The following is a 19,895-nucleotide window of genomic DNA, read 5'->3' on the forward strand; positions in this document are numbered from 1 at the left end:
GACCAAAAAACAAATTGCTTCTTACTTTTAAAGCCAGTGATGCAACTCTTTTTGGACTCTGTGTGAAATGTAGTGGCCATTGCTGGCAGCCTTTGTTTTGAAAATAAATTTGCAGGGAGTATCACCATTCCCACAATGTTACTGAATCAGCAAATCGGCTTGAATAAGGTCAACTGGACTTCTTTTTTGAGTCATGCAGTGCAGTTGCACTTATTCGAGCTCTGAGGATTACTGCGATCTGAATGACTGAGATTCTACACAGACACATCTCCACAGAGTTTCAATCTCTTTTTCTTCCATCAGTCTCATCTCTCATCCTTGTTGTAACCCCTCTCTTTTTGCTCTTGCTAAATGTCCTCTGTGCTCCCTCCCCTCTCCTCACTCCTCCATCCAACGTTCCCCTTTTTGGTCCACCTTTTCCTCCCAAAGCGGAAACCAAATCCTCCTTTCTCGCGGCTGACAGCTTGGAGTCCTCCAGCCATGGATGTCAGAGCATCATTTCTTTTCCACCCATCTTCCCCTTCTCCTCCATCCTGATAGTGTATGCTTTCCAGTGAGTTATCCCCAGGGAAAGGAGAGAGTGGCAGGTCCATGAAATCTCCTCTCTGGGACCTCAGCAGTGCTTCTTCTTTCCATGGCTCATCCTTCTCCCCCTCCTCCTCCTCCCTGGGCTCCAGCAGGGCTGAAAGATGGTCTTGAGGCCACCCTGGTATTGTTACAGGGTCCTTTGAGTTCTCCAGGACAGCCTGTAGGTGCTGCAGGGCAGACTCCAGCTCAGGGCCGTCCACTGTAGGCAGGAGAGCAGTGGAGGTCTGGGGAGATGTTGTGACTGTTTGTGGGATGGGGCAAAGGAGGGCAAGGAAAAGGAAGGTGAGCTGTGAGGCACCGAGATGGAAAGACAGTCTCATCTGAAAAGAGACGAGCGGTGATGAGGAGGTTATATCATATTTGAATCCTTTGTTAATTACCTTTGTTGCATAAAAATGTTACTTCAACTTCACTCAAATGGTGTAACATCAGTTCATGGTGTAAAAAGAGAGTGATGATAAATGAGAAATTAATAAAGTTCCATGAAGTATCAAACATGTGAAAAAATGCAAGAGCAAAATAAGTACTAATGATATTATATATCACCAATATTAGTAATATTATAAGAACAGCCCTGTGATGGACTGGCGACCTGTCCAGGGTGTAACCCGCCTCTCGCCCGATGGGAGAGCCTTCAGCCCCCCCGCGACCCGACCGACGGATTAAGTGGGTATAGAAAATGGATGGATGGATTTTAAGAGCAAACAGAAATCGAATAAGTGATTTGTGTTGATTTAAAGCACTTTGGAGATAAATGCAAATGTTTCCAAAATCTGAAAGACTTTTTACGTCATTAACTGAAGACTCCACACAGTTATGCAGACTGGCAGAATAACACAAAAACAGTTTCCATGTGAACCTGGTTACTTTACAACAGATATACTCTGCACTTGCTTTATTGGTTTATTATAAATCCATTTTTTTATGTGGTTAAAATCGATACTATGTGTGAACTACATAAAAGCAACATTATATCAGCAAAATCTCCAGTGATGTGCTGAACAATCTATCTTGTTGCCGTAACACAAAACTGGCAAAGTTTTCTGTGGTAGATGCATGTTAATTAGCATGTCATCTACATCTCATGGAAATTGTGGGCTTTTTATGATTTATGGAGAAGCCATCTTGATCTTCCTGCCAATATTGTAGGCCTTTAGATAAAAAGGTTACAGTTCGCACTGAGTCTGGGAATTCACTTGACAATTTGAAAGAGATTATTCATCTGCTAAGAAAATCATCCACAAAGAGATCTGTTACAGCTATATGAGGTCATTCCTGGCAGCAACAATAATCATGCATAGTAAAAACTTCTAATGATGGTGGAAAAATGGACTGCAACAGTATAATATCCCTTTGGGATAAATAAAGTGTTTTTTAATTTCACCAGCAATGACTGCTAGTTTGCTTTGGCCACCCAAGAAAATTAAATCAATGGCGTGTTTGATGCCAAATCAAACCTACAATAAAAATTAATCAGACTTGCTACTGTTTGTGGATGAGTCCAATTAAAAAGCAAAAATTTGACTTGCATGACAAATGTGCCAAAAAAGACGTTTAAAGACGGTTTGGCACTGAATGAAAATGTATTTTTGGAGAAGATAATCGTGTAAACTGATGCATGGTGATGAAAAAGTCATGGTTTGGGTATTTTTCACTAGGTGACTTTTACTCATTGATACCGCAACAAACTAGAAATTTCAACAGGAAAGCAATTGTCATTACTGGAACAAATTTGCTAAAAAAATGTCTCACAAAGGAAAGAAAATGTGCAAACAGCCTCTTGTAATGAAGGAAATTGCTCCTATTTAACAATAGTTTCTGGATGCCACAGCCACCATGCATAACTAAGCTATTTCCCAGCTGCTTTGGATAAGAAATAATTCACTGAAATCTGTTAAGAACAATAAGGCAGACAAACAAGAGAACTTCACCACATCCCCAATTTCCCTTTTCTTACCTTGAGCTCTGTCAGACTTGTTGAATCTTCTCTGACATTTGTCGCTTCTGACCTTTTTAAAACGGCCAACCTCCCCTCCACCACCCATCCATCACTCATTGGTCCCTCAGCCCTCTGACGCATGCAAACACCATGAATCAAACGCCATAACTGTCATTCTTTTAGCTGAGAAACGTGGGCCCATTTCAGCGCCAAGGCCAAGAAAGTTCACCCAATTATTGCGGCTTGATTGGGGGGAGAGGAAGGAGATGCAGACAGTTCATTAAGATTTTTCTGAGGTGAGAGTCTCAGGAAAAGAGACAGCTTTCTTTTATTGTTGTGCTCATAATGAAGATCGTCTCACTGGGAAAGCACAGACGCACCTGAAAGAATGCCATTATCATCTTGTTATAAATACACACGTTAAACCAAATGGCGCAACTTGCTGAATTAAAACACCATCAATTATGCTACAAAAGATGAGGAGGACCAGACTCATCATAAGGTCTTTGATTTTGGAAAAAACTTGAGATTTATGGCCATTTAAATATTGAAATGTTAAAGGACAAAGCATTTTATCTTTTCAGCAGAGCATTCTTAAAGATAAATAGTTTTAGGGGATACCAGGAAGTTGACTACATAATTGGTTTGACATAGATGTGGATCTAATAAGTTCATTAATCAACAGATGATGAGTAACAAATTAAGGAAAGAAGCGCTTAATGCAAGAAAGATGTGAAAAGCAATGTAAACCAACACTTGATTTGAAACCCAGCACGACTTTCAGAGTATTAATTTCAGTAGGATGTCTGGTTTGTGTGTCCAGCATATTTAGTGTGTTTATCTGAGGGGACAGGACAAAGATCTTTTAATGTTTTTGATTATCAGGTCAATTTTAATGCAAGCCATGATTTTTAACAGCTTTGCTTTTAATTCCAAAACATAACCAAGTAGGCTAATTTGGAATGTAAACAGATGAAAACAGGATGAAACAGAATGAAACTGCATGAGAACAGGGACTAAATGCAGAAATTACATTTCAAAGAAAAGGGACTTTGAGGCACTAGTGATCAAAACATGACTCGGTCTTAACTTGGCAAATGTGAAATTATCCATTGAATATGAATGTATTACAGCAGTTAAAATGTAACTATTTCACTAAATGCTGTGAGACTATGTTTCTCCATAAAGTTATTTTTGTGTTTAGTGACACGACATTAATGCATGAAAAAAAAACAAAAAAACATACGGTTTGTGAAGCATGTTCACAAATTCAATTTTGCGGATTCACTTCCACTTGATTCACACACTTCCTGTTTAAAGTAAACAGAAGCAGTGACACAAAACTTAGAGGAAAGAAATTAGCCGGTTAACAGTTGATGGTTTATTTGCTAGTCAACTGAAACATATTGACACCTCTATGAAAATGTAGCCACGATATTTTATGAAAGTGTTTGTTGTTGGACTAACACACCCCATGATTATCAACCACACTGTTTATATAATCAGTATAAAATTAACAGTTAATCAGAACAATTAAAACCTAAACTATCATCTTACTTGAAAAACATTGTAATTTTTGCTGCACAACCCTTAACTAGCAGTACTGGGGTCTGAAATGATCAGGATCACCCTCCCTATTTATTTCTTCTCCTGCCTCCCCAAAGTCCCCATGGGACTCTAAAGAGGATATACACCCTGATGCACCATGGGAATTGTAGTCTAGGAAAAAGGCGGGGCTTTGTGGTAGCTGGTGTGACGACTGATTGACAACTGGGCTTGTAGGCTCGTTGATTGGAGCAGTGAGCAAGGAGAGCTGCAGGTGGTCGATGGTGCTAGTGGGGTAGGGCTGTGAGTGGTCCAGAGGGGAACAGGCTGAGGGTGGGGATGTGGTTGCCATGGCAACAGCTCTGGGTGGAGCACAGGGAGAGTTGACCTGAGAATCATCAGAGTTGAGGGAACGCCTTAGTTTGGCCCGAGCGTTCTGAAACCACACCTTAGAGGATAGAGAGGTTAAGCAAAGGTGACAGTCTGATACAAAATGAACACAGAGCTGAAAAAGACTAAAAAGAGATACAACTGACCAAAGACAGACTGAAAACAACAACAAAAAGAAACAAAATTACTAAAAAGAAATGCAAATAACCAAAAAGATGGAGACTGATTTGTAAGAAATTAAAAACAACCCAAGAGAGGCATCAAAAAATACAAAGCAGAGGTACGAGATGACCACAAAGAAACACAAAAACTGGGGCACCAAAAGATGTACAAAAACAACTACCAGAAACAGATGAAAACTTACCAGAAGATTAAGATTAAACTGTGCAAAAACACACAAAAGCTTAAATCCAAATAAGAAAGGTTAACAATTACAAAAAAAGCAAAAGTAAAAAAAAAACTGACACAGAAATTAATGTTTGATTTGTTTGTGTCAGTTAAAAAGCCTCATTTAGTATTTTATTGGGTCATTGTGTTTATTTCAAATCTATGTATAAATCTGTACAATGGGTATGATTTGTAAATTTATACCATTTTTGGACATGGGCCCTTAAAGTTGTGTACCTGCAGGACCCTCTTGGGCAGGCCGGTCTTATGTGCAAGGCAGGTCCAGTCTTTACCGTCAGGGTTGTGCTTCTGGGCAAAATAGGACTCCAGGGCTCTGAGCTGCTCGCTGCGGAAACATGTCCTGATTCGCTTGGTCCGTCTGCGACTTCGCCCACTTGCCACCCTGTCATCCGGTCGTGGTTCTGGACTGCTGACAGACTCCTCCCCTTCACCCGACACCTGGTTTTGACCTGTCTCTGACATTAAAAGTGCTCTGTGAGCTTGATGAGAAAGGTGTGCATTATAGCCTCATTTAGAGCCTTGTTTTGATTTTACAGAAGATTTTTGGTAAGTGCAACAAAATTGATCGTACTTTCAACCTGGTTTTAATTGACTTTGTTTTGAATTGATTTATTTAGGCTCATGCCATTGTTTCATGCATATTTCTATATTTTTATTTTAGTTGTGGACCTAAAATACACTGTAGGATTCTATGATTTAATGGTTTTACTACTTTTTTTTATCTGCTTAGTGTATCCTCATACAAATGTCTGATTTCAAATTAAAAAGTTTCCTCAGTTTTTCCTCATTTCATCACTCTTCATATTAAGTGTTGTGCTGAATATAATCCGTCATTGCATTGGAGTTGGGGTTGGACGGGTGATATTTTAAAATACTTATTTCTGTTGTTTTTACTAGTTTTGGCATTTGCCCGCTGTAAAGCATTTTAAACTAAGACTACTGAATGAAACTGCTGTATAAAATCTTAATTCAACTTAAGCTCTTTGATCAATGTGCCTTTTTAATCTTTTGTATATACTGTAGCATATCAAATTTCATCAAATCAAGACAAGAACGGGCTCTTGGTAGGTCAGTAGGTCAAGCAGGTCTAAATCCAGATCCGTGGCCCTCTTTTACATATTAAAGGGGAACTCCGGTATTTTTAAACCTAGACCTTATTTCTGGCATGAAATATGTTTATCTACTCACACACCTCTACTGGGACCACTTCATCCACACGCATGGCTGCAGCACAGCTCATTCACTCCGGTAAGAACGTCCATCTTTCTCAAAGTCGTCGTTCATGTTGTCAAAATTTGACAAATATCCTGCCATGTTGCACAAAACTAGCAGTAGCAAACTCTGTGTGAAGTTAGACGACTGTCACAGAGAAAGGAGTAAATAAACTGTGCTCCAGGGGGGCATGTGGATGAAGTGGTCCCAGTAGAGTGCCTGTGTAGAAATCCCTCCGATAGCTCTCCTATAGCCACAAGTAGCCACATAATAGCACCTATGAGCTAACAGAGCTATAGTACATGTTTGTTCATTCATTCATCTTAAAGTATTGGTGAACTAAAGACAGATAATGCTTATTTAGTGGTTGCATCGTCTTTGTTCACTCCGTTATATGGCTCGCAAGTTATCTAAATAGCTTCCGAAGGACGCTTACTTTCGCCAAACTGTTCTCGGTGAGTAGATAATAAGGTCTAGGTTTAAAAATACCGGAGTTCCCCTTTAACTCCCCTCTGTCCCACTAACCTGACTTTCTACTGTCAAACAAAGGACATGAGAGACATGTGGTGACCAGAGTTTAATTTGAACTTCCAAACCCAAGCAAGAAGACAACATGTGGACCTTAATTTGACAGCCCAACCAAAACTATTTTGGCCATGTTTGTTTCCCCCAAAGATATTGCCAAAGATTAAAGAAATACTCCTTCTAAATGTACCTTCAGAGGGATTTGATAGAAAGTCTATTTGTTTCAAAACCTATTTGGACCTTCTTTAAAGTGTATCTCAGCTTTATAGCTTAAATCTGAATCTAAAACGTTTTTTTAATTAAAAAAATAGTCTAGTAGCTGAATTAGATGCAGCAAAAAAAACAACCGGCACTTTTATTAACAGGCAGATGATGTAACCTCAGGGTTTCTCAGCTATTTCTAATTTTCATTTGCGTCATGATTAGTTTCATCACAGCCTCTGAAATTTTGTCTTTCCCCATAAACATTTTATCTTCTTTGTAAAACCATGCCAAAACTCACCTTCTTTCAGACTAAGCTTGAGTGAGGGGTCATGTGGTGGCAGGTTGCCCCCATCACCGTAATAATGTGACTGACAGTAGAGGTTTGGGCCCTGCATGTAGTACAGGTTCCCTGGCATTAACTGCATATCACATTCCTGTAAAACATCACGAATAAATTGTTTGCATTTATTCTGCATTTTCAAAAGAAAACAACTGAGCTTTTAAGCTAACCTGACAGGAGAAGCAGTGAGGATGGAAGGTCAGCTCGCCAGACCTCATGACCAAAGCAGAGGGTGGGATTGGCTGGAAGCAGCGAGCACACTGACCACCTCCGAACATCCTGGCCAGCAAGAGAAAGCACAATGATGTCAGAAGTCTTATTTATGTGCCTGACACGCTGCAGAGTAAACTGCTTCAGTGTGGTGAATCAGTTCGACCTGCAGTAGTCCTGCTGGCAGTAGATGTTTCCGTCTCTCCAGTAGAGGGAAGGGTGCGACTGCAGCTCACAGTGACACTGGCTGCAGCGGAGGCAGACGCTATGCCACACCCTCCCTGCGGCCAATAGGAAGAAGCGATCGCACACCTGCTCACCACATCCACTACACATCATTGGCTCATTGATGGTCACAGCTGTTGGAGTCTGAGACAGGTTTAATGTTACTGAAAACATCCAACAGCAACAGTTTATTGTTCGAGTCTTTACACCCAAAAGTTATCATGAAGAAATAAACAGCCAACCATAATCACACCCAAGTCAGGACAAGTGTCATCTGTTGAGCAGAAGTTTGTTATATTTTGAGTGATTTTATTTCAGGATATGAATTGTGAGCATATTCTGAAAAAAAGGGGGCCTAGCTTAGCATTCTCATCCAGTAAGTCTGAGAAGGAAGTATAACTTTCATGAGCTTTTCTCAACTAGCTCTACAAGGTAATGATAGCAATAATAACATGCTTGTGTTCTGTGTGGTATAATACCAGGATTAACATTTGTGGTTCTGATTCATTTGGTTTTCTTTAAAAAAAAGAACATTTTTCAAGAGTTTTAATCGATACTGATTAGCATCTGGAAGGATCACAAAGTATTTGTCCTTTTGGACCTGTATTATAATTTAATATTTGTAAGGGTGTTTTTCTGTAAAACAGCAGTGAAAAAAAAAACATGGATAAGAAAACATCTAATATTATAACCATCTCCAGGGGTTGAGTAGGAAGACAGTGAATGGAACACATTCAGTCATAGAAATATTGATGCAGCAATTATGATCACATTTTCTGTAGCTGAACTTTCTTCTACCGCTGCCGGGCCAACGCTGAGCCCCCCCTCTGCGTCATCACCAAGGTCGCTACCATACAACAGGTCCTCGAGGGCCCGGTCGTCTGGAGACATCATAGTTGTCCTGAGAAGGCAGAGGGGATCATTATCAGTCCTCTCTGCAATCACAGCTCTCTTTAGAGGATTAAAAAGAGATGCATTTAATGTTTCTATTAATAACGACGAGTTTGATCAACATCCAAACTCTTTTTTTTTTGCGTGAAATATAAAAGTTGAATAAAGTTTACAATAATCCGTATCTCTACATTTACATCTCTAGAAATAAAAAACTTTGAATTGATTCTATTTTTTTTTCTTTTGAGCACAATAGTTGCATGTTCTTGAACTGCTTTTATGTTTTTGAACTAGAGACAACTACTATCATCATTATTGCTAATGGACTCAACATAGCTCTACTGCAAATGTGATTAAAATGAAACATGGCCCAAGCAACTATATGTGCAGTTTAGACTTATTTTTACCAGGCTGATGAACACTTTGCAACCGACTTATATTTTAGATTTTAAGATTGGGCCTCTAAAGAAATGAAAAAGTCACATCAGAACCACATTGTTTTGTAAATGGCGCGTGCGACTTTTTAAACTATATCCAGATATAGTTCAAATGGAGCAAAATTTACAAAATATTCCAAATTTTTTTTTTCTTATTCCACAATAAGGATTGCAGAGTTTGGATCATTGTTCAACGTCGATTTTACATTTGACAGGCTATAAGTTATGCAGAAAGTGGATTTTCAACAGTCTGGTAGAAAAAAGATTGAATTTGACAAATTACAGTTTCTACATCAATTTTTATTATTTTCATGCAAATTGTTTTAACCTAGGTTAAATAAATGTGTGAAATAGGTCTCACAGTTTGTGCAGTTTTGAGTTATATATATAAATTGAAGAACTAAATCAACAAACTGATAAAGCGAAGTAAAAAGATCAATTAATGAAATTATCAATCTACACAATAAAAATATATGTGCAGATCTATTAAGAGCACTTACCGGTCTGGTTTAGAGGCTTTTGATTGGCTTTCCACTGAGTGTGCGCTGTATGAACTCTACAGACAACCTTTTAAGAAGTATCAGAAGAGGAAGGTCCAACTTTATGTCCTGACAACGAACACCTCCCAGTTTTTACAAAAACACATGTAGCATTTTCCTCTCAACCATAAATCACATGAGCACTCTCTACTCGCTCCAGGTGCCTTCTGGAGCCTCCTTTCTTGTGGTTTTGGGTTCAGTTTCCCTGACCTGAGATCTGCTTCTCCTCCTCATCCGTGCCCAATCCCTTTTCAAGCATCTGATCTGTCAGCTGTCCCAGGCGAAACACCTGTAAACAAGAACCTAGCTGGCTCAGAGAGCAGGTGAGAAGCAATGTGATTGGCTGCCTGGCCAGCAGGTGGATGGGAGGGGTGAGGGCCGCACCCTGGGGACCAATTATAAAACAAAAGGTGTTTAGAAGGACATCTGGGATCTGTGCTAAAAGATGAAAAGACGCCTTTACCATTGATTCTACATTTGAACCAAACTGTTTCTTTCATTTGGCTTTTTCTCCCCGAAGGAACACGACAGATAACATTTAGGACACAAAAATGAGAAGTGTGTGTCTGAGACTATAATATCAGTTTATTTACAAAACTACAGACACAGCGGTAATAAAACCATGTATGAAACCTGCCTTTCTCATCTCCCCAAGGGGAGTTAATATAAATGGAATATCTCTGCAGTATTGCCTGGTGTGTAGATGCAGACTTTTAAAATTGTCACCACTAAAATCTGATTTACACAATTATAACTTAGAATAATTTATGGTCTCCAAAAAGAAAGCAAAATTGTTTTATTTAGCTGCTGTTGTTTTGTAATTCATGAGAGTATACTTTAAATATATAAAGGCTATCTATAGGTAAATAAAATAAATAATTTATAACTATAGAAACATAAATAAATTATATTTATTCAAACAACTCAACTTGATAACCTGGCACCCACACACAAGGTGGCGCTGAAAAAGTAAATCATTTGCCAAACCACTATTTTCTCAACTTAGTGTTAAAGGATAACTTTAAATAAGCAAGGCATAACCAAAGTCATTTCAAAGACTTTTTATTTGTGTATTCATATTTAGTGCAAGGCAGTGCAAAAAAGGCATGGATGAGGAAGAATGATAATAGATTTAATGTGTTTGACTTAAAAACACTGTGGAAAAAGTCATCATTAATACCCAGTACACAGTTCAAAATTCCAAAATGAAGACGTCATTAAAGACCTGCTTCTCTTCTGTGACCCTCAATGGTAAAAAATTCATGATATTTTACTAAAACACAGCGTAAGTCTGTATGAAACAGGTAATGATCTTCACCTTAAGTTTTAGGTCAATTAGAGAGTAATTTAAGTGTTTCTCTTCAAAGAGCCTTTTCTACCACTGATGGCACACATGAACACAGCTGTGCACAGACTTTCTGCTTCATTAAGGATCCACACTGTCACAGCTTTTCATTAGATAATACATTTTTATTTCAGGTTTGCAGCAAAATCCAATATGATAGCTTCATTCAGATACAAAAACATAATGATTTGGGTAAAGAACAGTATAAGTTATGCAGTGCCAGAAATAATTAACAAGAAACAAAACAACTGCATCAAGTGTATGCATTTAAGATCTTTGAACATTGTTCTTCTGTAGACACAGTGCACACTGTATAAACTGATTAAAGCCTGAAATCCCATCATATTTATTACACTGTGGACTATATCTTAAATGGGATGCCACAGTTTTTGGATCACTTTTGTTTAGCTTGGTACTTCAGCGTCCATTTTTTGCAGATGACATAATGTTCTAATGTTATGATATAGACTTTAACTCGTTTTTCCAAGCCCTCTAAAAAATATGTCTGACACATATACTTATTGAGTTTTTCTATTATCATGAGCCATGTAGGTGTTTTTTCTCTTTCCAAATAAATGTTTGCAGATTTATTACCTCCCACAGAATGCACTGTCCCTGAACTCCCTGACAGGCCTTCTTTAACTTAATGACGTCACCATTAAGCATATTTGCATATTGTTAGCCTATTGGCTGTTTCTGTATCCCATCCATTCTGAATGTACAGAAGTTTACACATCTTTTAACGACATGTGTCATATGAAAAGATGACTAAAAGGCATTAAAACTTACCTCTCCCCCTGTCTTATAACCATTGCTCTGTCATGGTATTTCCAGGGGCAAATTTCATAAAACTGGATGGGAAAACTCCCACTGCTGGAGGAAAGTTGATGTCTTACATTAAACAGCAGGGGACATTATCCCTATATCAAAGACCAATAACACATGGAAGTGGAAACAAAGAGCAAGATTTCCAAAATACGTCAAATTTCACTTTCAACCTTTAGATTCTGTAACTATAGAAGACAATTCTGCAGCTGCTGAAGTGGTTTTAGGTTCTATGTGTTTTTTAAAGCCTCAAACTGGAGTCTTTCATAATCTTTGTTAAAGATTTAATGTTGTGAAGAGTTCTTGTATTTTTACAGATGATTAGCAATTCATGTCCTCGATCTCACTCGTGCTGATTTTATAAAAGACCAAACTTATCATTAACACTTACTGTTTCAGTTGAACAAAATGAGTCATCACCAAGGTTGCTGCCATACAATCCCACAACGCAATGCAGAAAATCTCAATTTACTGCTCACCTGTGACTGTAAATGAATTAGGGATGAATGCAGAAGTAAAGAAAAAATAAATGAAAATTAAAAAGAACCTGCAGATGCTTCTCAGTGCAAAAAAAAGACTTATATTGGGCTTTAAATAAATCTCATAGATCGTTATGGGGAAAAACAAACAAACAAAACATTTAAAAAATAAGAAACAAATGAATGTTTTCAGCATTTTTTTTCTGTAAACAGGGATTCGTCTAAATACTTTTTATCCAAAAATTCAACTCTGCTGCTTTCAGTTCAATCTTTTTATTGTTGTATTCTTTTAGGAGGCACCATACATTAAATGGAAGATAAAACACAGAGATGTTTGCAAAAAGACAACAAAGCAACTCTCAGAAGACAAACACTGAGAGAATGGTTGGCAGTTGAACCACAACAGGTGCAAACACATTCACCTGACTGTCTCCATAGGCTGTTTACTGAGGAGCCACAGTGCAGGGGACGTGTCTCACGGTGAACAGTGGGGGGCGCTGCCGAGCTTCAAAACTGGGCTGAATTAAAGTTTGGCTTATACAGAATGGGGAGCCTAAACAGGCCTCAAATCACAGCCAAGTCCTGAGTTTGGTTTGACTGTAAACAGTCAAATGAAAAGACAAAAACATAACAGACAACCTGGAACTGTAGCTGTATCCACGAAATATGCAATATTTCACCCACAGAACATTCCACAGAAAGAGCCAGAGTCACCTGAAAAGCCAGGGGTGGCCCTGAAGCTGTGTTTAATTCATAAAACACAGTTTGTGATGCCGTATCATGTCAGGTAATCTGTTTTAGTCTGAATAAAAATGGTGACAGATGGTTAAGAGTTTTATAAACCATCAGTCTGATGCTTTGAATGTTTTCATGATAATCTCTGGAGACTTGTCATGTTTTGACTCATTTTTGTTGCTTCTATCAGACATATCAGACAAAGATCCTGATGATGAAGCCCTGTAGATTAAGAATGTATTTGCTCCTATTGAGAAAAAAAACAAGACATAAAAAACAAACAAAAATAAAATATATATGTATATATATATATATATATATATATACATATATATATATATATATATATATATGTAGGATTTATAGGATTTCTAAGAAACCTGGACTCGCTCAATATGTTACCCTAAAGGTGGCTGTGACTTGATAAGCAACCACCCCATGGTTCTAATATTTGGGATTTCTCCTCCATATACTTTAATTTGAAAGATTAATCTGAAAGAAATAAACATGTGCAAACTGGATGAAGTGAAAATGCCTGCAGGCTGACAGAGACTGACCATTTTGTTTCCAAAATGTTTGATAGATAAACATCTGATTGAGCTGTGTAATGCTAATAGTGGTCTGAGGACCCAAGACCTGGACTCCACCGGCTCAAAATTCAGCTCAGTCCAATCAGGCTGGATGAGGTCTTGTTTTGTTGCTGCAGGTCCGTGTGTATGGGACACATACACATCTTATTTAAAGTTGTTTTAATCTACTGTTGACTTGCTACGTACTCTTAAAGCATCGATATCATTAGACAGCTGCTTATCAAACATTAACTGATGTTGCCGGTGCTGTTTGTGTTTACTGTTAAGTCAGAGTATTTTAGGTATTTCCCAACCCCATCTGCGTCAAGCCTAATAATCCCTGCATCTATTTTTTGTCAGGTCTGGCAGGGGTCTCTTTTTAAAAGATGTTTGAAACTTGTCAGGGTTTGGGAAATTTTGCATGGGTTCGATGAGCATTTTCTGTATCTACAAAGCCCTCTAGTTTAGGTTTCAGTTTTCTGAAAGTACTGGCACACGAAAACGGTGGTGGCTGCAAAAGAAGATACCGTTTGTGGCGTAATTTGTGAGAACACCACCATTACATATTGAGCAAGTCAGAGCTAAAAGTCACTGCTATAAGATGATGCTGATAAAAAGGAATCTGTACAATCTACAGTAACATACTGATAACTGACTTTATACAAATGAAAAAATATGTCTTAATCTTTTGAAATGTGTGTGTGTCAGTATGTGTGTGTGCACAAAATCATGAACACACTGCTGTCAGAGAGTGTGTTTAGGAGTCCATCATCATCTTTCTCACTTTTATCCTCTGGCTGGAGGGCTGAAGGCTGCTGGTCTCATCTTCATCTCAGTGAACTGGATTGAATGCTCTTTTCCTTTCCATGAGGTCCAGATCACACCCTGATACACACACACACACACACACACACAGAGAATTGCATTTAGACCCGCCATCATTAATTATAAAACTATATTTATTAAAACTATTAAAACTATAATTAGTCTTGACGTTTCGTCTGTACTGATATATTTTCAGTTTAAGTATCCTAGATACAGAATCTGCAATGTAAAATGAGTCAGCGTGGCTTATTTTCCATCTGTTCATCCATGAAGAATCTCACTTTCTTCACATCCCTTTTAATTAGAACCAAACTTTGTTAGACTTTCTTGTTAATAAGTTGTAATTTACCCCTAATTTTTAAGACTTAGACACACTGGGAAATACAGAAGCAATTAAAAAAAATAAACAAGCTGGCAATAAGTGTTGATTCTCTGCCTCTTTGCTTCATTGTTTGTAACACAAATCCAAGCCCATGCGACAACATTTCTGCTAGAAAGCAAAACTTCTCAACAAAGTGGAAGAAGCACACAGGCATGACATATTTTGATCAGCTTGCCATCTCCTGTGATGTTTCCAGGTTGTTGTTTGGTTTAAGTTTGGCTCTATTAGCAGAGGATATATCACTGGATATATTTCTCCAGTTTTAGCTTCTCTTTATTAGTTTATGAAGATTCTCAGTTATCCTGGTCATGGTAATGATTCTCTTCATTAGATCCCTGTTAAATCCAGAATATAATTAAAAATTAATCTCCTCACATATAAAGCGCTTAATGACCAAGCTCCATCATATCTTAAAGAGCTCATAGTTCTGTATTTTCTCAACAGAAAACACAGAATTTAGAGTTTCTAAAAGTAGAATGGGAGGCAGAGGTTATCAGGCTCCTCTCTTGCAGAACCAGCTGCCAGTATACATCTGGGAAGCAGACACCTTCTCTACCTTTAAGATTAGGCATAAAACGTTCCTTTTTTATCAAGCTTATATATAGGCTCAGGTGACCCTGCAACATCCTTTAGTTATGCTGTTATAGGTCTCAACTGCTCGAGAACCTCCTATGATGCACCTCTCCTCTCTCTGCTCTCTGTACTCTCAATGTACATAAGAAATTATTGGTGTCATTAACTAGTGTTTCTCCTTCTAACAGGTATCCCTGACCTGGTGTTACGGTGCTTTTGGCCCCTCTTTCCTGTCCTCTCAACCCCCAGCAGCTCGAGGCAGATGGCTGCACCCTGAATCTGGTTCTGTTGGAGGTTTCCTCTTGTTTAAAGGGAGTTTTCCTCTCCACTGTCGCCTTTTTGTCTCTTTCCAAACCATCAAGTTTCTCAGGTTATTGAAATCAGGATATCAAACCTGATCATACAGTGAATCTAACCCTTCAGACAACCATCAGGACCTTAAATGGTTGACACTGAGATATTAGAACAAACTCACCTGAATTTCCAAGGTAGATCCAAAAATTTGCTTTGCTTAGGGTGTGACAATGCAGATTGCCAACCACGAAATACATATCTTCAGCTTTGTTTATGGTCTTAAGACTTCATTTAATGTAATTTAATCAGATATATAAAAAGAAAATTTGTTAAAGATAGAGCATAATTTTCTAACTGTAGTTTGCTGAATGAGTTTATGTAATGCTTAAATTATGGTTGATCGTGCACCAAAGCTGAGAAAAACTGAAAAAAAAGATTAATAGACATGACGATGCCTGCGACAGAGACAGTAAACTCAATGCAAATACAAGATTTCATTCTGTATACCCCCAAGTGAGGGCAGTAAGTTCAGAGTACACTTCTTCGTCCTGTTCCACGTTACATAGACTGGAACACTGAAACTGTTCGGTTAAATTTAGTCACAGTTAGTTTACAAACCAAACACTGGCTTTATAGATGATGAACAGAAAAGTATAAATCCTTAAGTTTCTGGAAAAAAAGCTGGATCACATATTCATGTAACTGTCAGGGTCACACTTGAACATGATGGTTTGATATGTTACACGTAAAACTTTGGTTTCTTACTTTGCCTGAGAGTACACTAGTGCATCTTTTGAAGTTTTTTGCCGTTAACAGTTCAAAATGCATTATATTTAATGTTATGAGTTGTCCACTCATATCCGATCTCTTCTCTTTATGTTGTATTCTATTTACTCATGTCCACATAAACACAGCAGGTTTCAGCTTTGTCTGATTAGAGTACCTGGTGTTTGACGTCGATGCCGTAGAGGCCGTTCAGGTTTGCTTCATGGCAGTTCTTGTACCACCATCCTCCTCGATAAGACATGGCACAGCGGGTGATGAAGGGGGCTGGGTCTCGGTCTTTGGTGGAGAAGACCCGGTTGTTGTGGTAACTTAAAGAGTCGCCTGTAACCACGAAACATAACAAATAAGTTAAAAACAAAAGGAAGGTTTTGGGAGTCATTTTGCGTTGTTTTTAATCTTCAGCCAGGTTTTGAGAGTTGACTATTTAATACACGCTTATGAATTCCTGCCTCACCTGCAGTGCCGCTGTATCCACCTACAGTCAGTTTGTAGTTCCTCTTGGCCACCTCGAATGATGAATATTTTGCAAATACTGACTCACTTTCATCTCGTAGGTCGACACGTAGAATCATTTTGGTCATGGTCGTCAGGTTATGGAGATTTTCAAGGCCTGACAGAATGAAAACATAGTAGCTTGAGTCATCTGTCCATCTGTTTTCTATACCTGCTTAGTCCATTTCAGTGTTGTGTGGGGGAGCTGGAGCCTTTCCCAGCTGCCATCAGGCAATAGGTGGGGTACACTCTGGACAAGTCGCCGAAGCTGGAGTACCCAGAGAGAACCCACACATGCACAGGGAGAGCATGCAAACTTTGCCTTAGACCTGCTTTTTTCAGATTTGCTTTAGATCTAATTACCTGTATTATTCTGTATTTGGAGAAAATGAATACTTGATTTTTACTTCAATATTTGCTTAAGGACAGGAATGAAGATGAGGATGATCCTCAGTTTGACATCTGATGTTCAGTGTGAAACGTAATGAGTCTGTTTATTCAAACTGATTCTACAGCTATAGTCACCACACTTTTTATTATTCCGTACATAAATAAACAGAATTGTTGTTTTTTTGAGAAAAAAAAAGATAGAAAAAAGCCAAAGTCAAACTCCTAAACGGAGATCACAAGAAAGTTAACTTTACCAATTGCTATTGATAGCAAATAGTTAAAAATTTCAAGGGTATCACAACCCTTTGCAGAGCATAAGGTTGTTGATTCAGTCTCAGCATTACTCACTCTATTGAGTAATGCACACACTTTAGCTTTAAGGACAAAGTTTTATTTACTGTTAAGGGTAATTCTGAGGATTAAACCAAACTTGATGTTTGGGTGTTTGAAAATCTAATAAAGAAGTAAAAACCAATAGAATAGGAAAGCGGGGCATTTTACAACTTTACAACAACGGTTTCTAGTATTTCTTTTTTTCTCTTGGTGACACAAACCTCCATTTGCTATACAGGACATAATCCTCTGTGGCGCTGACTGTAAGAGCATCACATTTCAGTCTGAGAAAACTTTAAAGAACTTAATCTTAAACAAATCCTTATCAAACAATGCACTCTTTTAATGATCTGGATGTGAGCAAAACATAATTTACCACATATGCTGTCATATTATCAATAAAAAGTGTCAGTATCATGAAGAGCATCTCTCACCGAGCCAGAACTCTCCGTTTAGGTCCCCAAATCCTTTTAGGTACTCCTTCCAGCCTCGGAAGAAATCCACCGAGCCATCTTTCCTCCTTTGGAAGACCTGCACACAGAAAACAGATGTAAAGTCTGCAGTAGGCAGCAGTCAAAACACTCTCAGTCTGACAAATATATATATTTTTAGCCATTTAAAACAACTCAAACCATAAAATTTTCATTGCAGTTCAACCAAGAGCTATTCGTGGATTTTTACTTCTACAAAATACCATTCTGGTGCTCCTGTCCTAAGTAGCATTTAGCTTTAGTTTGTCATTCTTCAGACTGAGACCGCTGTCCACTGCAAGTAAGACACCACTTCAAAGAAACTGAAATATCCCTTTCTGCAGATGGCTGTAACATGGAGTTCTTATCAGTCCTATGTTTTATGCAAAGTTATTAATATGTATGCACTGAAAATACAAACAACCCCTAATGCAAAACAAATGCAAAAGAAAGAAAGTGTGATAGTGGTAACCCTTAATTAAAACATCTCCTGATGTTAACATGTAATTTCTCTAGAGCTTGAATGTTTATAAGGATGTAAATGTAGTCAGCATAATAATTAGAGCGAAGGGACACTTAAACACAATGCTCAGAGATGTTACTGTACCATCCAGCCGCCACCATCTGTCTCCATGTCACAGTAAACCATTATTGGTGCTCCGAGTTTCCCTTTAGGGAAAATCTCCACCACACCTGATGTGCGGATACCGTTCAGCAGCTCCTGAGAGCAGTCGGTGGGGAAAGGGAACCTGAGCGTGCCTGGGGGAAAAGAGGAGAAACAAAGTAAGAGCAACCCTTTATCGGTTAATAACAATGACAATAATATAGTATGAAAGAAGTACCAGTGGTGAATTCAGTGGAGATTGTAGATGTGTATCGTGCTCCTCCTCCCCCTGCTTGTAGCTGCACTGTGTACAGGGATCCTGGATGAAGTTTGGTCAGATTGTACTGTGTTATCGTGCCATCCACAATCACTTCCTGTCACGGATAATGCAAGAGTCATTATCAGAGGGAGACTAATGTCAGAAAGTACATTTCCATCCCATCTGATCTTCCTCAGAACAAAAAATGAATGAAAATAATGATTTGATTCAATTTATATTCAATATTTTCAGAAAAGATTTTAGTCTGGATCTAAATTAATTGAAAGAAGACGTAAGTGCTGACAGGCGATGAGTAAGGACAATTTCCCCACCTTTATTTCTTGACCTTCAGTTTTGTAGGTCAGTATGTAACTGGGAACAGGTTTTGATGGCCGTTTCCATGACAACATAGCTGTACGAGGGGTCACATTGCTGGCCTGGAGGTCTCGTAGACCGCCCTTGTCCCTTGCTGAGTGTAAAGAAGAGAAATTCTTATCTTTATGGACAATTGCTATAACAATATTACCATTGCACTTCTGTTGATTATTCAAAATGCAAATGAAAAACAACACATTTATCACAGGGCTCTTTGGAAGGTCGACAAAGATTGTGCGGTGTGTGTGTTTGTGTGTGCTGACCGCTGGTGGTGGTAAAGCTGGTGGTGGCTGGGGAACTCTCCAGGTTGCCAAGCTGGCTGGTTATGGTGACGGTGTAGGTGGTGGATCCCTCTAGGCCGCTGAGCTGCTTCTCGGCTGCGTTTCCAGACACTGTAATCCTCAACTCTGAACCTGCACAGAGGAAAAATCCCAACAAACTGCATCTCAGTACCAGCAATTAAACTAGTTGTTTTTTAATGAACAACGTCAGAAAAATTCTGGTTATAACTGATGTAGACAGATGTTAAACTCTATAGTGTCAGTTCCTACCTGTACCAGAGCCATAGACAATGGCGTACTTATCGATGGCAGCCAACGCTGGACGCCACACCAACAAAGCTGTGGTGTCAGTGACATTCATGGCCTGCAGGCTTGTGGGTGGGTCAGGGACTGGGGGAAAGAAGTCGTGATATTAACCAGGAGAA

General features: G+C 38.7%; 2 protein-coding genes across 2 annotated transcripts in view; both read right to left on the reverse strand.

The window, feature by feature from the left end:
• Nucleotides 1–277: 277 nt before the first annotated feature.
• Nucleotides 278–908, reverse strand: qrfp (pyroglutamylated RFamide peptide). The gene has a single exon (XM_072371173.1). The coding sequence runs from the start codon at nucleotides 906–908 to the stop codon at nucleotides 348–350; it is 561 nt and encodes a 186-aa protein (XP_072227274.1). The 3' UTR covers nucleotides 278–347.
• A 12,860-nt stretch (nucleotides 909–13,768) lies between these two features.
• The window catches only part of LOC140275325 (tenascin-like), a 52,265-nt gene continuing 46,138 nt past the window's right edge, over nucleotides 13,769–19,895 (reverse strand). The window contains exons 11-19 of the mRNA XM_072370770.1: nucleotides 19,741–19,860; nucleotides 19,453–19,602; nucleotides 19,147–19,283; nucleotides 18,794–18,929; nucleotides 18,559–18,710; nucleotides 17,916–18,012; nucleotides 16,721–16,876; nucleotides 16,424–16,587; nucleotides 13,769–14,291 (exon numbers count right to left, since the gene is read on the reverse strand). Coding sequence (XP_072226871.1) covers nucleotides 14,193–14,291; nucleotides 16,424–16,587; nucleotides 16,721–16,876; nucleotides 17,916–18,012; nucleotides 18,559–18,710; nucleotides 18,794–18,929; nucleotides 19,147–19,283; nucleotides 19,453–19,602; nucleotides 19,741–19,860 — 1,211 coding nt within the window. The 3' untranslated portion in view covers nucleotides 13,769–14,192. The remainder of the gene's footprint in view (nucleotides 14,292–16,423; nucleotides 16,588–16,720; nucleotides 16,877–17,915; nucleotides 18,013–18,558; nucleotides 18,711–18,793; nucleotides 18,930–19,146; nucleotides 19,284–19,452; nucleotides 19,603–19,740; nucleotides 19,861–19,895) is intronic.

The sequence above is a fragment of the Leuresthes tenuis genome, unplaced genomic scaffold (assembly GCF_036924035.1).
Source record: "Leuresthes tenuis unplaced genomic scaffold, fLeuTen1.0.hap1 SCAF_18, whole genome shotgun sequence".
In the NCBI taxonomy this organism is placed as follows: domain Eukaryota; kingdom Metazoa; phylum Chordata; class Actinopteri; order Atheriniformes; family Atherinopsidae; genus Leuresthes; species Leuresthes tenuis.